At 45.0% G+C, this 15,314-nt stretch overlaps 3 protein-coding genes across 3 annotated transcripts; all 3 read right to left on the bottom strand.

The window, feature by feature from the left end:
- Window positions 1-782: 782 nt before the first annotated feature.
- On the bottom strand, window positions 783-3,800 carry dr1 (down-regulator of transcription 1). Its single transcript, XM_067230418.1, has 3 exons — window positions 3,099-3,800; window positions 2,772-2,935; window positions 783-2,648 (listed from the first exon to the last, which is right to left on the bottom strand). Exons 1-3 carry the CDS (start codon window positions 3,316-3,318, stop codon window positions 2,502-2,504), a joined length of 531 nt encoding a protein of 176 aa, XP_067086519.1. The 5' UTR covers window positions 3,319-3,800; the 3' UTR covers window positions 783-2,501.
- Window positions 3,801-4,225: 425 nt separating this feature from the next.
- zgc:109982 (uncharacterized protein LOC553564 homolog) lies at window positions 4,226-6,774 on the bottom strand. Its single transcript, XM_067230796.1, has 4 exons — window positions 6,426-6,774; window positions 5,812-6,163; window positions 4,954-5,137; window positions 4,226-4,826 (listed from the first exon to the last, which is right to left on the bottom strand). Exons 1-4 carry the CDS (start codon window positions 6,574-6,576, stop codon window positions 4,566-4,568), a joined length of 948 nt encoding a protein of 315 aa, XP_067086897.1. The 5' UTR covers window positions 6,577-6,774; the 3' UTR covers window positions 4,226-4,565.
- An 844-nt stretch (window positions 6,775-7,618) lies between these two features.
- scinla (scinderin like a) lies at window positions 7,619-14,894 on the bottom strand. The gene is made up of 17 exons (XM_067230318.1): window positions 14,744-14,894; window positions 13,362-13,546; window positions 13,077-13,231; window positions 12,153-12,314; window positions 11,879-12,028; window positions 11,423-11,506; window positions 11,130-11,262; window positions 10,865-10,953; window positions 10,518-10,733; window positions 10,257-10,390; window positions 9,899-9,989; window positions 9,544-9,714; window positions 9,270-9,444; window positions 8,990-9,105; window positions 8,581-8,658; window positions 8,348-8,408; window positions 7,619-8,246 (listed from the first exon to the last, which is right to left on the bottom strand). Exons 2-17 carry the CDS (start codon window positions 13,540-13,542, stop codon window positions 8,086-8,088), a joined length of 2,157 nt encoding a protein of 718 aa, XP_067086419.1. The 5' UTR covers window positions 13,543-13,546; window positions 14,744-14,894; the 3' UTR covers window positions 7,619-8,085.
- Between the last annotated feature and the right edge of the window lie 420 nt (window positions 14,895-15,314).

Raw genomic sequence — 15,314 nt, 5'->3', positions numbered from 1 at the left:
CGCTGTTTAGCCTACACGGAATGGTGGTGGGAGAATACAGTAGACTATGCCGTTTCTCATCTCGCTTTCTCAATCTGAATATACAGGGCGCCCTCTGTCTGTTAGCCCGACTGAACTGCCTGCTAGGTTAAAACGTTACCAAATGACCTTTGACATACACATTACTAATAATAATTCATAAAAGTATATCCCCGCAATGTATAATCTTCCAGTGTGTATTGTAACATGAAAGTGCGTTCATTGAACACTCAAATTCAAATCTGATTCTGCAGGTGTCTTTCTCAGATGTTATTCCTAAAGGAACTACCATTCGGAATCTCCATAATTTGCAGAAAAGTAACTGAAAACCATGTCAATATGTATCTTGCCCAGCCCAACAATGCAGTTCAGAAGTGTCTACAATGGTAAATGTAGGCTTGAGACCTTGTCGAAGAAAAACCTGTTGTTCCACTGTCATCAGACCCGGACCTGTTTTTAATCATGTGTTGGAGTGTGCAAAGGAACAGGATTGGGAAGACAAGTTTTACATGACTTAAATCCCAGTGAAATGTCTTGAATGCATGAACTTGCCATGACATTTGTATCACGAGAAAATCATTTGAATTGTGAGAGCTGAATGTGGAAGTATAGAGCTTTGAATTGTCAGTGAGGATCAAATTACTAGCAAATTAATTCAATGTCAGAATATCGCATCCAGTTTCAAGATGATTGGAATTCAGTTCCAAACTAACCTACCCCCTTGTGGCCCCCCTAAATGTAGAGTCTGAATAATTATAAACATGGTCTTTTGCCTTTTAATGCCTGTAATGCAGGGAAGAAAACTATATGACAACAATAATGTTTACTGTAACTGGCAGTACAATTGGCCCCAACTTGGCCCCCCCCAGTTGAAATGGTCTAGAACCTTCCCTGGCGTGAGGTAACAGTGGGCTATGCATTCTTTTAAGGAAGTAATGTAAACAGTGTGTAAATACAACAATAAAATACAATATATACTTTCTGCACATATAACTAATGTACTGTAATAGCTTACAAAATGTTATCCATATGCATACAGTATGTGCTCCATAAATAAACATGTCTGCTAAATTGATAAATTTGTCAATATGATGTCATTCTTTACATTCTAAAAGACCTAGGCACTGTTCAAAAAATTATGAGAATCTGAAAATATGATTTAAAAAATTATTTTCATTACAAGTTTATTATTTTCCCTAAAGTTAGGCAACAGGGTTTGTGTATTTGGCAGTTTACGTGAGCCACAACACACAAATAGGGTAATTCCAGGAGTTCGCATAAAAGCAACTGATTACTGACGATCACCAGAGGGTAGGCTTCTCCTGAATCGTAAAAATGTTTTAGCTCATGGGCAATTGCAAATAATCATTCAGACAAGAGGGAAAGTGAATAGTCTCTATAAAACATGTTACCTTTATTGCTTAAAGAATACAACTTTCTCAGTAGGCAAGTGAATGTGTATCAACTAGAAGTTTACTACTCTTTACACTTTTAAGGATTTACCACATCCACAATGCGAAAATGCTCAAACCGCACCAAATAAAACAAAAACAGATTCTGCCAGTATATCAAAGCATTGTACAAATTGAAAGTAACCCCCAGGATTGAGTTCATTCACTTGAATGCAGTCTGCACCCAAGCATCTACACACGGAACACACACATCGGGATCTCACATACCCAGGGCTGTTATGCTATCCTGTCTTTGGTTCTATGAGTCAAAAGATTCTGTGAGGAGTCGCTAATCAGTTTAATAGCAATACTGGTGGTGAACGTGACAAAAGAAACGGAACAACTAAGATGAAACAGAGGGCTACATTTAACCAATTCGTTCCAAAAAAATACTTTCACAAACCCTCAAAGCATCTCCTTGAGGATGTTCAGTTAGACTAATGTGACCCTGTTTGGGGTTAAGAAACCATTTCTGCCCCCAAAAAACAAATAGGTGGTGTCAGTTCCGATGGCAAAAGGTGTAGAGCCGTTAACCACCTAATTCATTCTAGTACGGAGGGTTGAAAAATGATCCTAAAACAGAACCTGAAGGCCTTTATATAATAGCCAAGACCACCAGATGAGTTAATCTTATCTTCAGCATTTCACTTACATCCAACATGGACCACTAATGTACAAATGACTTACAATGTGAACATTTTATGACAGCTTTAACATTTGCATGTGGCCCAAAAAAAGGGAGATGAGTTGAACCTTTGAGGGTGAGAAAAAGAAAAAAAAAAAATGTATTTTTATCCAAATATCTCAGGTTCTGTTGAGAAAGGAAAAAATGGGGAGGGGGGGGATCACAGGCTATTAGAATCCCCCTTTCTACTATGAAACTGTTCATATGCACGCCGCTGTGCTGGACCGGGTTACAGACGTCAAACACAGAGCAAGTACTTCAGCCAATGACAGCGTTGGGAGAGCAAAGACTGCTGACACTTCCCAGGAAAGGGGTTTTAGGCCTGGCCTACTCCCATGCCCACGAGATCACATGTCATCCTCTTCGTCTTCGTCTTGGGAGGAACCTGCCTGCTGGGAGGCGCTGGCAGACGCTGCAGCCAGCTGTGCTTGCTGGGCAGCCTGCTGCATCTGCAGCCACTCTTGCTGTGCAAGCTCCGCCTGCTGCTGTCGGGCCTGCAGCACGAGTACATCGTCAATGGTCGCTAACTTCAGCGCTAACTGAAGACAACAGGTTTACCTTTAGCCGTTATCAACATTGGTACAGATGCATACAAACGGGTTTCGATCGATCCTTACCTTGGCGAACAGTTCCTGTTGTTGTCTAAGGAGCTCTTCCTCGGGAATGCCCAGGTTCTCGAGTCTGGTGCTTGCCTTCCTCCTCTTAAGTGCTACTGTTTTACACTCCTGTAGGACATCTTTCACCTCTGTGATGTACGACGCGAAACCAAGGCTTTCAAGTGCTGCAGAAGCACAGATATTAGAAAAAATAAACAGGAAACACATTAGCAATGTCGGTTCAGATTGAGCAACCACTAAACAGAGAGCAGGCAAAGTACTTCCTGATCAACATGCAATGCATTGTGAAACCTTTTGCAACAGACAAGCAACAACATCGACACTAACCATTGATTACATGCTCTGGGGATATTGTCTTCTTTTCAGACTTGTTGCATATTTCATTGGCCTCTGATGAAATCAGATGTATGAACTCCGTGCAGCAGTTTACCACCAGCTCCCTCGCATCGTTGGCAACCCGCACGTTGGGAAGGGTTTCTTTTATCATCTTGTTGATAGCTGCTCGAGGAATGGTGAGATCGTCGTCATTTCCCGATGAAGATGCCATTGTTTGTCCTTAATCTCTGTTAAATCCAGAAGAAATAAAACCGTCTGTTTTCCTCGTTAAATTGGGTTTCCGGCGGCCTTTGTGTCCAACAATTTCCACTTCTGTAATAAAGTATCAAGCTAGCAGCCGTTTCGTTGAATGTATGTCTTGGGTTGACTAACAGGCGATAAATAAGTCCGGCACAAATGGAATGTGACAGAAATAGTGCAGAGGATGAGGGCAAGACAAAATACTAACAGTTTTTAACTAGCTAGCTAGCTAGTTTCGGTCCCTTTCGTTAGCTAGCTAGCCACAGCACAAGAAGCGGCTTTTAAGAACATGGCTTGGCTTCTAGCTATGTCTTGGCAGGATCATTTCGTATGGTCAAAAAGTAGTTCCAAACTAAATCCCAAGAGCAATCAAGAGTAGATAATTATTCAAATTTTGAAAGAAGAACCTTGAAGTTTAATTCATTTCTTTAATGCCTGGTTCATCTGTATCGACCATCGATTTGCACCGGAAGCAGTTTCTCACTTTCGATATATATCCGGTTATTCTGACTCTCCTTTACCACGAACATGTGGAACATGTACAGATATTGCCATCTACTGGACTGTTTTGGAAAACTCCAACACGGCTGACGTTTTTCTGATTTCTGCTCTGGAAATTATTGAAAACTTGAAAATAACATGACACACCTTTTGGAAATCCAATTTTCTGGTGTCTTTCATGCTGCCACTTCCCCTTAAGCAGAAATGCAATGGATAATCATAAATGTACTGTAATTCCAGATTAGGTCGGGTGAAGGGTTGTATCATAAAATGTAAGGTAAATTAGGTAAGAGGTTGAGATTCCTTTGCCTCAACAATATGTTTTATTTCTTCATACATAGACATATGAGCATAAATACAAAACAATTGTAAGGAATTTATTTTTTTGAGACATGTTTGCTACATTTCCTGTCTCTGTGCATGTGCTATGTACAGTTTCACTCTAAATGTTACTTGGGCAGTGTCCTTTGGAATTTTGCTTGTGGTGCAAAATGTGTCCTTAAACGGTTGTGAAGGATTTATGTAAGTGTCTTAAGGTAGGGGGTTAAGGAGATATTATCTCTGCTACATTGTACAGTAAAGCTCCATGTAGTTGTAAATGTGTTCTTCAATCTTCTTCACAGACCAACCAACACTTCCTCCAGGTACAACAATAAGAAACGAAAAGGAAACTATTGACAGCGACAGTATAAAGAACGCAGTCTTGAAGCATGTTTTTCACTTTTTCATTGGATGAACATGAGTATTCTCCTTGTCCTTGTCCAATGTGAAGCTCTTACGACTTCTCCAGCGGAGCAGTTTGAGGAAGTTCAGGCTGGCGTTGAAGACCTTGTCATGCTCAAACACCATCTTGTAGAAGGTGTCAATGGGAAGGTCTCCGTTGGGGTCTGCGTACTTGAGAGTGGTCATGGGGGTGTAGAGAGTGTTGGTCTGGTGGCGAAATGGCGGCTCCTCCATTGTGATGATTTTGTGTGTGTGCTGCGGGTTCAAAGGGAGAACATTCAATCAGGGCCAGAACAAATTGAAAACCTTTCATTGACATGCATGCATAGATATAGTATTCCTATACAAGTCCTATTCAAGACATTCCAATCTATCATAATACCTCTGCAATATCCTCTGGAGTCTGCCCAAGGCTTTCAAAGATCTGCTTGTAGTTCTTGAGATAGATGTTGGTGAACATATCTGCAGTCACTTTGTCAGCTTTGGTGAGGTCAGTCTTCATGCCCTCGTCAAAGACTTTACGCTCAAACTCTGTTACCACAGGGCCAGGTTCAATCAAGGTCAAACTGCATCCGCAATCACAGAATACATTTACATTTACATTTAGTCATTTAGCAGACGCTCTTATCCAGAGAGACTTACAGTAAGTACAGGGACATTCCCCCGAGGCAAGTAGGTTGAAGTGCCTTGCCCAAGGACACAACGTCAGTTGGCACGGCCGGGAATCGAACTGGCAACCTTCGGATTACTAGCCCGATTCCCTCACCGCTCAGCCACCTGACTCCCACACAATAACACACGTTAGCAACCAAAACAAACACAACCCTAACGTCCGGCGTACAAATATAGTAGCATTAGTATCTCCGATTCTATAATGGTATATTTAACAAACCCTATTTTTGTCGATCATAGTTTTTCCAAGACATTTCTAAGAAGTTCTCAAAGGTTCTCCAGAACATGGGATTTAGTCATAGCAATGCCCAGGATGGACATATCCCATCTCTCCTCTAATGGTATGAAACAATGACAGGCTATTGCAGACTGAGTGTGCAGATGTTGATGTCACGGTTCGGACCAGGGGGCCACAGGTGTTGATTCACATCAACACCTGTGGTGTTGTGGTGCTCTTGTGCACCCTCTGGCTAATCTCATTCTCTCGAGACCAGCTAGGGGTGACATGAAGAGAGTCGCCTGAAAATGAAACAACTGTGTACACAAACCCTAACCCATGGTCTCTTACCTTAGATTAAACCTCAATGCTTGTACTGCCAAGCTCTCACAAAATCCTTCCACAGCAAACTTGGATGCTGCATAGATGTCATTGAACAATATACCTGTGAAGAGGGACAATTTGAGCTCGTTGTTTACAGCACAAATGTTTTTATTTTTGTATTTTTTTGTATTTCTGTTACCTTGGATGCCCATGACACTGCTAATCACTACAATGTGGCCGCTCTTCCTCTTCTTCATGTCTGGCAGGATTTCTTTAAGCAGCCGCACCAAACCAAAGAAATTTGTGTCCATGACGGCCTTCATCTCATCGATCGTCTGGCACTCGATGGGACCTATTAAACCCATCCCTGCATTGCTGACTAACAAAGAAAGACAGGAATGAGGCGGCACGAAGGAGGGCAATTGTCCTCCAATTGCAAACATTTGGCATCAGCGTGCTGTATATGTACAATGCTATATATAGGCAAAGTGGGATTATGTTACTTTGTTGCATGGATTATTGTGGATTATGATGGGAAAAACAGATGGACCACAGATCCGTACAGATCCCCCTTCTCAATCTGAGCATGACAGCACGAGACAGCCTGAAGGCACAGCGATACCCTTTGTCGCCCGACTCACTCAGTATGTCCACTCTGCGGAGAGGCAGACTCGCCACACAAGCGGCGATGGAGTTCTCGTCGCACACGTCCAGCTGCTTGATCTCCAGCGTCCGGCCCAAGGTCCTCCCAGCGGCCTCCACCAGGGCCGCCCCCCTGCTCAGGTTCCTCATGGTGGCGTACACTGGGGAGCACAGGGGTCGTCTCACTTCACCTGCTGCCTTGCCTTGTTGTCATGGAGCGTTTGTGGAGATGCATAACTCGGGCCGTGTTGCGAAAACAGGTTCGATGTAGAATCTTTATCCCACTTACATTTACCTTGAATGGTTTGTATGTCATGTATAAGATGTCATATATAACATGTCTGAAAGTCCAGCTATGGTAGAACTGTGGCAGCGACCCCATTTCACATTACATTTACATTTAGTCATTTAGCAGACGCTCTTATCCAGAGCGACTTACAGTAAGTACAGGGACATTCCCCCGAGGCAAGTAGGGTGAAGTGCCTTGCCCAAGGACACAACGTCGTTGTCGTTGGCATGACCGGGAATCGAACTGGCAACCTTCAAATTACTAGCCCGATTCCCTCACCGCTCAGCCACCTGACTCCCTTCGTGATGCATCCCACCCATGGGGTGGTTAGTACGCTAGTACACAGTTGTTTCATTTTCAGATTACTCTTTTCGTGATCCATTGCTACCATGGTTCTACCATTGGCCCCCCTCACTTGTGGCTGCTCGCTTACCCATGAATCTCTTCTTCTCATCCTTGGCTATGCGAACGGCCAGTGCCAGACCGATGCCAGACGAGCAACCTGTGATGAGAACAACTTTCTGGTTCATTGTGACGGATGCAGCTCCTTTGCTCTCACCACTCCAGCATGTGGGAAAAGAGAGGGCGCTTGAGGAAGTGAAGAGACAGAAGCGCAGGGGCACTTTTAGAGTCCCGGCTCCTTAATCCGCTGGGACGCTGTGTCAGCAAGGTGACGATTACCATCAGTGCAGAGCAGTCTGACACGTGGTCGCGATATACCCACTGAGAGCTTACATAAGATGCGAGTTTGATCGATTGCCGTCGCGGAGAAACTCAGCTCCGGCTGAGGAACAATGAACGGCTGTCTGAGATTGGATTTGATCTGTATCGAGCATCGATTTGCGATTTTCATTGCAGTGCATGCAATGAAAGGTGTCTTTCAAGAATGCAAGCAACATGATAGCAAAGGACAAGGTTTTTCTTTGAAAGTGAAAACTTTATTAGTCCCAATATCAAAGTAAACTTCTATTCCATGAAAGTAAGAAAGGTCAGTTTTACATTTGTATAAAACGTTTTAGAATCTAAATCCTTAAGACCACATTCACATTTGACAGAAAAAGTCGGCCTAATATATTTTGCTATGCCCTTTTGTACTTCTGAATGAGATCAATGGCACTTTGGTTTATAAAGAAGACATATCTATGTTTACCTACGTTTAAAAATCTTGTTTTACAATCAGTAAACAATATATATTGCAACATATGTTCAATACATAGCCTTTCGTCACTATACTGCTCATATGCCCGACTGAAGCTGTGTTATAACCATTATTTGCTTGCTGATGTCTTTGCCTTGCTGGTTTAAGTTCAGGAATACATGGATTATGCGGTGAAGCCTTGCGTTTAGGGAGCTACTGTGCGTGTGGCTTCTTAGAAGCGGGCCCGGATGCGCTCCAGAGGGTCTGTGTCCCACATGTTGGCATCCCAAGCCTGGAACCAACCGGTGAAGGTGGGAGGCTCAGCGCCCTGCTTGATGGTGGCGATGGGAATATTGCGCCGCCCAGAGGGGTCGGAGCCCACGTAGTCGCTGGCTGGAAGGAGAGGAAAATTGAACGTGAACTACAGCCGACACGTTTATCCAGGGGGCTTTTATGTGTCGTGGCAGCGTGCCTGTTTGAAATTGAGACCGTACCAATTTTTGCTGATCCAGTCCTCTCCACCTCATTGGCCTCTCTGCCGATCCAGATGAAGACCTGGCGGAGGCAGAGACAGTAAAAGAGAATGGATGATCCCCCCCAACCCCTCAAGGGATTTCGATATTTGAAACAACAGAAGCCAGAGGACTTAGCCCCGTGATTGGTTCCTTTCCTCGAGACATGTGGATCACGACAATATAACTCTCAATCGGTCGCCCAAAGAGCTTACCTGATCCCAGGTGTCCAGGAGCATGACGTCGTCGGTTGCCAAGTCCGACTGAGCGATATCCCCAGGCACCTCCTCAGCCTGGGACAGAGAGAGGGAGAGAGAGAGAGACAGAGAAGAGAGAAAGAGAGAGAGAGAGAGAGAAGAGAGACAAAGAGAGAGAGACAAAGAGAGAGAGACAAAGAGAGACAAAGAGAGAGAGAGAAGAGAGAAAGAGAGAGAGACAGAGAGAGAGACAAGAGAGAAAGAGAGAGAGACAGAGAGAGAGACAGAGAGGAGACATGGATGGGGGGGGGGGGAGTTACAACAACCACACAGTGTTGTAAAATAGGTCTTTGTGACCTTACTGTGCCCCAACCACAGAGGACCCTCCTCCAATATTTCCTCCAACCACGAGTGCCAGTATACTTACTACGAGCCTGCCGATCTTGTTGGAGCAGCCAAACAGGCGAGGGGGCTTCACCGTCTTCTGGAGACTCTTGGAAGTCTGATATTCCTTCTTCCCACCCAAGGCAGACCAAAGCCCCGCTGAGGACCAGCGGAGCACAAAAACATGAGACACGTCCGTGGTTTCTACCATGGAAAACCTGGACGACGTCAATCAGCGCTCTCGATGCGACGAAAGCAGTGGAGGAGAAGTCTTTGGAGATGGAGGCAGAGTGTGTGTGTGTGTGTTTGGGTGGGGCCCTCACCAGGTTCTTTGCCCTCCAACACCTCAGTGACGCTCCCTCCTAGGAAGTTGGCGACGTATTTGGCGGCGGTCATCTCCTCTTCGCTGGCCCCCATACCTCTCCAGAGGAAGGTAGACTGAGGGGACTTCAGGGCAAACACGTCATTGGTGTTCAGGGAGGCTGCGGTAGGCTCCACCTAAACCACATCAGGGAACGCCATGGGTGTTTCATCACCATCAGTTTGTGCCACTCGGACGGACGTACGACAGATACAGATTGGAAGTGTGTGGCTGACCTCCACTGCCCTCGTGGCTCTGGTGGAGCTCTGACGGATGTGGAAGAGGCGCGTCGCGGCCACGCGGCTTTGCCCGCCCTTCCGGGATGTTCCGCCCAAGTGGATGATCATGGGCTTCCCCTTGAACAGACTCATGAGATGGGCCGGCTCCTGGCCCTGGGTCACACGGACCTGCGTCACACACACACACACACTTATAAATTCCTTTTCTCAAGTCTTTGTCAAGCCCCTTTTCGTCAAGTTTTTGTTCACCGCAAAGAAAATCTTGTGCGGACGGTCAATGTCGTATTTTGAGTGCGTCAATAAAGATTTCAGACTCGGCCTGGTCTGACAGGAAGGAAGTGTGTTGCGTCACCTGGACAGGCATGCCTCCCATGGAGTCATCCAGTTGGACAGTGAGGAAGGCAGAGGCAGCCAGCTCGTCCTGGGTACATTTCAGGCCTTGCCTGTGGAAATCAAACCGGACACCTCACAACTTTAACCATCCATGTTACAAAGTTAGGAAACTCTTAAGAGGGGAAGCTTACAACACCAATGAGGAAACAATTCGATTTTTTCCCGCACTCGTATGTGTGCATTTGCTTCCTCGACTGCAATCGCAGGAGCGGGAGACGGACGAACATGTTTACTCGTTTCAGAACAGTACGGAGGAGTCGTCGTCTCCAGCTCCAGTGATCAGGCCTCCCTCTAGTGGTCACCTGGGGAACACTCACCAGGTATAAATGATGTGCTTCTCCTTGCTTCCCTGGCGGTAGGTGTACAGCACCAGGTAACAGTCCCCTCCGAAGAACTGGCCGTAGTTGGAGGGATCCACTGGGACCTTATCGCCCCCCTCGATACGCCAGACCTGCGGACACCAGCCGACAGCTGCTCTCAGGACCCATACAGTTTCATCTCCCGCATTCCCTCCCCAAAAATCCATTCACATCCTTTGTGGTATAGAAAGTCAGCCCTCCTGAAGCAGGACGACGTACCTGAATGCTTCCGGAGCCGTCGTCCACCATGTTGTGCTGGGCTGCCATGGCCTTGTTGCCGTGCAGGCTGGACACGTCGAACGGGACCTGCTTCACGTTGGCGATACGGCCGACGGTGTAGGCCCGCCCGGGGCCGGTGGTCTGGTCCTTGTCCCTCCAGTTGGAGAAGAACTGCTTGAATAGGGTCGTCTCGGCCCCTGCTGGCATGACCTGGATCTGCGAAGGGACCAGAGAGATACAGACTCGATGCGTTCCTGGTGCAGATGCAGGTTTGGTAGGTGGGGATGAGGAGGGTGGGCATGGGATGGAGTAGGTTGGGTTGGGTGGGTTGATGTGCGGTAGCTTACCTGGGTCAGCCTTGGGTAGTTCTTCTCTTTGATGAACTGGTCGGCAGCCTTCATGGCAGCTTTGCGTTCCGCTTCACTGGCACTTGGTCCTGTGGTTATGAATGGTGTCATGGTTAAACCAAAAAGGTTACGGAACTAACATCAAATCGACAAGACAACTCTTAGATGCATCCAAATGAAGATAGTTATGGCAATAAATTAAGATGTATTTGCTGTGTATTACACGTGGCTGGGGTGGGGGGATGGAGGAGTTGCCGTTTGATACCTTTCCATACAAAGATCTTGCTGTCCATTCCGTTATCCAGGATATAGCATTCGCTAGGCGACAGCATTCCCTGTTTGAAGGGACTGACCTGGGCCACCAGTGATGACTTCAAAGAGCCGGCAGCATCCGAGATCTACACCAGCAGATTGATGATGGCACACAGGATACACAGATACACAGTCCTACCTAATAGTGTGCTTAGATGTTTTTCCTACATTGATCTGATGCAAGGTCTTGAAAGATCCTAACACTATTTGTTTGTGTACGGTGTGTGATGGTAGGAGAATGCTGACCATGTAGAGGGATCCTTGTTTGCTGCCTCGGTCAGTTTCGTCGTCGGAACTTCCGGCAGGGATGTTGGGCTTGGGTCCGAGAGCCTAAAACCGACATGTTTATTCCAGCATTTTCTTGAGTGTGGGACACAAGACAGTTAATCCACTGCAGCACTTTCCAAATATCAAGACTGGAAATCATCCTATTCCTCTCCTCTTGCAAGGCCTTCATCGTAGCATAATACCAGGATTAGTAACTGTTAAGATAAAGATTAAACAAGCTTGTTTCTGTACTCGAACGTAAAAGACAAGCGCATGCGGTAGTTATGCTGTTGTTTAGGCCTTAGTGCAGTACATGTCGTTTTCCCTGGCATTCATTGGTGCTATGTCAACCAAGCCTCAATGTCAACGGAAACCTTTGGACACCTCCCAAGATCTGTATCCTGTTCGACAGGAAGCGCTGGCGACGTGACTCACATCTGTGACGGCCTGTGGCTCGTCTCCTTCCTCAATCATCTGCAGCTTGGCACGGCCGTTCCTCTCGTTGTCACGGATATCGATGGCCACCTGAGCTGCCTTCAAGCGCTCAAAGCGGTTGCACTCACTGCCACACCATTGGTAGATGTCCTAGGAGGACACACGGTGACGAGAGAGATTTTGATACGTTTTTTTTTTTTTACGATACGTTCTCGGCAAATCAACAATGCATCGTTGTGTTTTCGTCGAACGGCCTCCGTCCGGTTTTGCCCACCTTGCCCAGGTCGATGATGAAGCAGTCTCCCTGGTTGAAGCTGGCCCAGGACATGGCAACCTCCGTGGCTCTGATTGCTCGGCGGCCCTTGACTTGCAGCAAGCGCTTGACGTTCATGTCGTTGGTCACCACGTGCTGGAAGCCAGAGGCTACTCCTCCTTTCTGAGAAGGTGGCAAGGTGACTCACGTCATGTACACTCAAAAACCATTAGGAACATGGAAAGCATATTTACACGTATTCGTTTGTGGGCTATATACACGCCCCTATATATTATATGAGAAAAATGTTTGCCATTAAAGCTATTCAAGTACTGCATATTTTACTGGTGTATTTAAATATCCCGAGGATGACGAAGAACAGGTTTAAACAAACCAAATTAGATACAGCATCTACAACAAGAAAGGACTGTTTTAACGTTTTCAATGAGTAACTACTTCCGTATTCAGAGGCCTATGACTGTTTGCATGATTTTCAGTCTTGGTGTTTTGAATTAGACCCAGATGTGTCCTCACTCCTAGCCTGGCTGCCATTTCCATGCCTCCATGGCAACACTCCATGGAAACACTGGCGCAAGGAGCAGGAAACTCAGATACAAATACTTAAGTCCTCAAAATAGCATTTAGAATGTCTGCAGATTCCCTATACATGTGGGTGTTTCAAAGATGTGTAATTGATACAGTACTTATACTAATCCTAAGATGTATTGACTGCTATGTCACATTCCTTTCACCTCAACTTTTACTCGGTGGTCGTTATGTTTGAAAAACAGCAGTGTGCTGCTAAAAGGACATGAAAAGTGCTTCTGAATTTGGTCAGAAGCACTTGGGTCAGGAAAGCAGAGAATATTGAGGTCTTATCAAAAAGTGAGAAGTTATCACTGATAACAACGCAATAAACGGACGTGTGCATGTTCAATGTCCCACCTGGTACTTGACGCCAGACTTGAAGTAACCCAGGAAGGTGAGAGACTCGTTGTCCTGGATTTCGCGAAACTGAACCGGCGCACCGCCCAGAAAGTCATCCAGCTGGGTGGTAAAGATGGCGGCAGCTCCCATCTCATCCTGGGAGCTGTCGCTGCCTAAAATGAGGAGAAATGAGGGGTGACACCACTAAAACACAGGAGAACCCTAAAAGAATGAACCATCACATCCTCTTTTGAACTCGACATGGAGTAGAAACGGTTGACATTTGTGGGGTTTGTCTCTCACCTAGCCACATGTGGATGTTGTAGGAGGGGGCAGGAGTGGTGTACAGCACAATATAGGCATCCCCGGTGAAGAAGTTTCCATGGAGCTGTTTAGGAACAGGCTTCAGGTCCATCTTCTCCACCCGCCACACCTGCAGACCCGGCTCCTTGCCTGCAGTCTGGAACTCTTTGTGGGACACCATGGTTCTGGGGACAATAGGAAGATGACTATTGTTGCAAAATTCTAAAGGTTTAGAGGTGGAAACATTGGGAGGGGGGGGATCTTTGGGAAGGAATATACATTTGGGAGAATTCATGATGAATATCAGATTACCGTGTTATTACTGTTGTGATATTAAACCTATATTTGAATACCTTGCTTACTGAGTTAGTGTATCATGAATTCACTTCATAATAACATTATATTAACTAAATGATATCACTTTATACATTTCCAAATGATGCAACAGAAAATTACCATGGACAAGTTTGTGAACATTTTAAAAGCCTCCAGTAATATTCACCCCTTGGTGACACTAAAGGTGACAGACACAGAATAGAATCATACCTAACTTTTTTTTTAAAGCCTCTGTAGTATTAAAGGGCAATCTTCAATACATACAAGCAATAATATATTAATGTGAGGATTTATTCTCACAGTATACTTGATGAAATTAGGAGAGAGCTCATATTGCTCATATTCATTGTGTAACCTACTGTTTGCACAACCCAGGTGTGTTTGTTTTGTTAATGGAAAAATAAATGGTGGGTGTATTCTTGTTTTTTTGTTATCTAGATGAAAGCCATTGAACTACCCATGTCTATCATTGGTCAGTCTCAATTGTGTTCAGATAAAAAGTAATTCCTTCTGTCATAGACACACCTTTCCCACAGCACAAACGGCTACAAATGCTGTGTTAAGGGCGGAGATCTACGCAGAAGTGGCATGATTCATGATCCGGTGCCTACTTCCTTGAGCGCAGACATCTAAATCACATTCGCTCAGGACGAGGGAGAGATGAGAGGAGAGAGATTGTTCATGTAGTCTATTTCATCCATAGATGATTTATAGTATTGTAGAATCTGATCGTAACTTTCACAGAATGCACGAAAAGAATAGTCGACAACCAAACCTTTTCAAACGTCTCCAGACTGCGTATGTCAATTCTGACAGCTTCGTAATGATCTATTCTACTTTAATTGTAGGCCTTCTCAGTCATTACCAATCTAAATAAACAACTTTTTCATTCATCAAAGTTAAAATCAAGGTGACTACGACGATCGTGAATGTCAATATTTATAATTCACAGGTAGCCTACCACAAACAGTGCAATACATTTGGCTTCACAGACAACCATGTTTAAAAAGACTATCTAAATGCATTTGAATTCATCTTAAACCTACCTGATTGGCACGCTGCGGTTTCTGTGCAAAGAGATAGGCGTTGGAGAGAAAAGTGATGCTGCAAAACGTAGTCCACTTCTGCAAAACCATTGTATGGGAAGGAGCTGTTTTATAGCCTAAAGAAGAGGCGTTGCCTCGACGGCCACACCTCGGGTTGTGGTATATTTTTTGAAGTTATTTTTCTGTATTAGGCTGATTGGTTGTTTCAGAGCTCTATTAAAAGGACGTCTCCCCATTTAAATAGCCTATACAATATTCCCTGATAGTATTGAATTGAAATATGCTCTTCTGTGTTCCTCCCAGAAGCTTTTTCCAGATGCAAAAACTTAATGGACACGGTTTTGGCAGGACAATGAGTCCCACTTTTCTGATGCTCCAGCAGCAGACAGGGTGAGTATTTATGGGTCAACACTGAGAGAAATATGGCAAGACATTCTAGATCTAGACACCAAGGTGACGTTTTTTAAGAACTCACTATACCAGAATGTATGCAAGTTGAACAGTTTCAGATTCCAAAAAACACAATCACCCTACTAATTTATTAAACTGGTAAGACAACATTCTGAGTTTG

This window comes from Osmerus mordax, chromosome 27, assembly GCF_038355195.1.
Source record: "Osmerus mordax isolate fOsmMor3 chromosome 27, fOsmMor3.pri, whole genome shotgun sequence".
Taxonomy (NCBI): Eukaryota; Metazoa; Chordata; class Actinopteri; order Osmeriformes; family Osmeridae; genus Osmerus; species Osmerus mordax.
Note: the sequence above shows the minus strand (reverse complement) of the source record. Positions and strands in the feature narration are given on the sequence as shown.